General features: G+C 40.6%; 1 protein-coding gene across 1 annotated transcript in view; it reads left to right on the top strand.

Annotated features, from left to right (window-relative positions):
- BMS1 (BMS1 ribosome biogenesis factor) overlaps positions 1–3982 on the top strand; it is a 41157-nt gene that overhangs the window by 4920 nt on the left and 32255 nt on the right. The window contains exon 4 of the mRNA XM_034776434.1: positions 1157–1236. Within this exon, the coding sequence (XP_034632325.1) occupies positions 1157–1236 (80 nt within the window). The remainder of the gene's footprint in view (positions 1–1156; positions 1237–3982) is intronic.

Genomic DNA, 3982 nt, shown 5'->3' on the forward strand with positions numbered 1-3982 from the left:
ATTTTAGTCAGGGTGGGTATTTTTAGTAAAAGTCATGGACAGGTCACAGGCCCATGAATTTTTGTTTACGGCCCGTGACCTGTCCATGACTTTTACTAAAAATACCCGTGACTAAAACGTAGCCTTACCTATAGATAACTCTCGTCTTCATTACTCAGTCCTGCTTCATCTCTAGAACAGGACTAGCCTGTGCTCCAAGTGAGGCAGAAGGCCTGTGAAAAAAATAGTATATGATCATGTAACAGACTGTCATAATAGAACCTTGCAACCTGATCTGAACCCGTCAGAACCAGATTACAAGTGCCTGCCTCGGGCCTGGTCAGATATGACTTTCCTGAACATTTGAACTTGGGTCTCCTGTATTGCAGGATAGTGCCCTGACCACTGGGTTATGGGATGTTCTGGGGCAGGTGTCCCTCACCTCTCCTCTTTTACAAATAATTAGTCATTGGAGCAGGGACTAGAACTTGGATCTCCCACATCCCAGAGGAGTGCCGTAATCACCAGGCTAGAGAGCCATTCTCACTTTTTTCCTGGCCAAATGACTGCTGATTGTCATTATGAATTACTGTGCTTTACCACTGTGGATGACATTGAATAATCATGGAAAATTTCAGCCCAAGTGGTTAAAGTTTGGCAAAGTTACAAGCAACTGAAAAATGAGTCTTAGAAAGTGGGGAATATCAGCCAACCAGAAGAACCAGGGGGTGCTCCTAGCCCTCCCCCCCACCATCATTAGGAGTTTAAGAAGTTTGAACTGGGAAGAAAACGTTGGCTAATTTTAGTCCATCCCCTCTCTTATGGGAGAGCAACCTGTAATCCAGGAGAACAGCTGCACAATAAATCCGCACAAAGCCAACAGGAATTTAAAATTCTGCCGTCTCTGTGCGTTTAATCTCCCTGGCTGCTCTTCTGTTGGATATTTTTTATAGAAAAATAAATTTATCTATCAAAGGTAGCATTACTTGGTTTGATCACTAACAATAAATAAATTTGAGTAGCATTCCAACATGTAAGCATGGCTAATTAGGGAAGTCAACTGTATCAACACAGTATTGTAGCAGAATTGATGAAATAGCGGAGACCATTGAGGTTGTATAAAATATCTTTAGTTGGTTCACTTTTGTTTTTCATTAAATTTGCGTTTTCTTCACAGGTAAAAGGCGTAGGCTAACCATTATTGAATGTGGATGTGACATTAACACAATGATTGATCTGGCTAAAGTTGCAGATTTGGTAAGCCAGCAATTGTGGAAATAATACCTTTGCCTAGATCACACCTACAGATCATTGGCCCGATCTTTACTCCCATTGCAGTCACTGGTAAAACTCCCTTTGACTTCAGTGGGAGCAGGATGGGTCCCTAAAAGGCCTAATTTTCTGGAGCAGTCACTGGAACTAGACCAGATGTAACAGGAGGGAAACTGCTTTTGAATGCTACGTGACCCTATGTTGCCCATTCTACTTCTGAACCTTAATGAAAAATCTCTTAACAAACCAAAATGGAACAGCAATTTTACGCTAAACAAATTCCAGTTAATCCCTATTGATGTTTGAAATGGTTTGTTAAAACATAAGAACATAAGAATGGCTATAGAGAGTCAGACCAATAGTCAATGTAGCCCAGTATCCTGTCTTCCGACAGTGACCAGTGCCAGGTGCTTCAGAGGGAATCAACAGACCAAGCAATCATCAAGTGATCCATCCCATCATCCACTTCCAGCTTCTGGTAAACAGAGGCTAAGGACACAGAGAGGATGGTGTTGCATTGATAGACCTACCCACCATGAACTTACCTAGTTCTTTTTTGAACCCTATTATAGTTTTGGCCTTCACAACATCCCCTGGCAAAGAGTTACTCAAGTTGACTGTGTTGTATGAAGTACTTTTTAATCTCTCCTTATATGGAAGCTGTTCTATACCCCAATAATTTTTGTTGCCCTTCTTTGTACACTTTCCAATTCCTATGTTTTTTTTGAGATGGGGCGACCAGATCTGTATGCGGTATTCAAGATATGAGTGTACCATGGATTTATATAAAGGCATTATATTATTTTCTGTCTTATCTAGCCCTTTCCTAATGGTTCCTAACATTCTGTTAGCTTTTTTGACTGCTGCTGCATATTGAACGGATGTTTTCCGTGAACTATCCACAATGACTCCAAGATTGCTTTCTTGAGTAGTATAGCTAATTTAGACTCCATCATTTTGTATATATAGTTGAGATTGTTTTCCAATTTGCATTACTTTGCATTTATCTACTTTGAATTTCATCTGCCTTTTTGTTGCCACATCACCCAGTTTTGTGAGATCCCTTTGTAACTCTTCGCAGTCTATTTTGGACTTAACTATCTTGAGTAATTGTGTATCGTCACCTCACTGTCAAATTTTGCTATCTCACTGTTTGCCCCTTTTTCCAGATCATTTATGAATATGTTGAACAGCACTGGTCCGACTACAGACCCCTGGGGGACCCCACTATTTACCTCTCTCTCTTCTGAAAACTGAACATTTATTCCTATCCTTGGTTTCCTGTCTTTTAACCAGTTATCGATCCATGTCTCTTATCCCATGTCTGCTTAATTTGCTTAAGAGCCTTTGGTAAGGGACCTTGTCAAAGCTTTCTGAAAGGCTAAATACACTATATCCACTGGATCACCCATGTCCACGTGTTTGTTGACCCCCCTCAAAGAACTCTAATAGAAAAAAATTCTTCAATGATCAGATTGTTCACTGTGTGGAAATGGAAACATACTGCTACATCATTTGGGTTCATCTGATGCATTCTAGCTGGTGAACCTTGGATTTGAAGGTTTGAGTGCTGCAGTCAGTGTTTTCAGATGAGAGTCTCAGTTCTGTAATTTACCTCCATCTTGGTCTAGCTTATCTGAGTCTGTTCATCTTCAGGACAGGGTGCAAAGTTGACTTGTCTACTCAAATTTTTTAGCTGAGCTGGTGGATATGGAATATATTTTCGCTGATAGTTGATTGTGGGATTATTTTTGGCCATTGCTGAAATTGACCAGCTAATCTCAGTAGTCTTCTACTGTAAACATACTCTCTGAGACAATGAGATGCATTTAAAACATAAATAATAGATATGGTGTATGCCTGAAGTTATGAATGTGTGTGATGGTGTGAAGCACTATACTGGTTTGATTGTCACAAGGTTAGGAGGACTTAATTACTGACGGAGCCATAAATCATTAATCCCTTTGCATCTTAGGGCTTGTCTACACTTACGATTTAGCGGGTCTACTGAAGACCCGCTAAATCGGGTGCTGATCGCTCTCCCCTCGACTCCTGTACTCCCCTGATCGAGAAGAGTAAGGAGAGTGGACGGGAGAGCGTCTCTCGTCGACGTTGCGTAGTGTGGACCCCGCGGTAAGTAGATGTAACCTATGTCAATTTGAGTTATGCTATTCACTTAACTCAAATTGCGTAGCTTAGATCGACTTTTCCCTTTAGTGTAGACAAGTCCTTAGGCTCCTTGTTGCTGAGGAGCTAATTAGCTTTGCCTCATGTTCATGTGACTACAGGAGACGATTATCCTATGTCAATGTTCTGTTCGGTTATCATCTCTCAGTGACACATTACAGTAATTGCAACATATGAAGGAAGTTTGTTTATCTCACTTGTACCAAAGATCTGTTTATGATCTTAGATGCTCTAGTCCCTTAAGGCATTAAGGCAGTAGTCTCTTGAGGTAACCTAATCTTTGGTTGCATTTTTCAGATACCCAAAACAATCAAGGCCTTTATCTTTACTAATTTAATCAGACATTCCTGCAAATATTGATAAAAGCTCAATCTTGCATGTTTTAAGAGGGGACAAAGTTTGTTAGTTGAGGAGGCCAGATTCCGATACTCTTACTCCTGTTCAGTATTATCTTGCTCCTCAAAGAGCCTCATTACTGTTTGAGCAGTAAGAGGCTACTTAACTAAATAAGGATCTGTCCCTCGTTGCTGGGACTAACACTTTT

This window comes from Trachemys scripta, chromosome 7 (assembly GCF_013100865.1).
Source record: "Trachemys scripta elegans isolate TJP31775 chromosome 7, CAS_Tse_1.0, whole genome shotgun sequence".
NCBI lineage: Eukaryota > Metazoa > Chordata > Testudines > Emydidae > Trachemys > Trachemys scripta.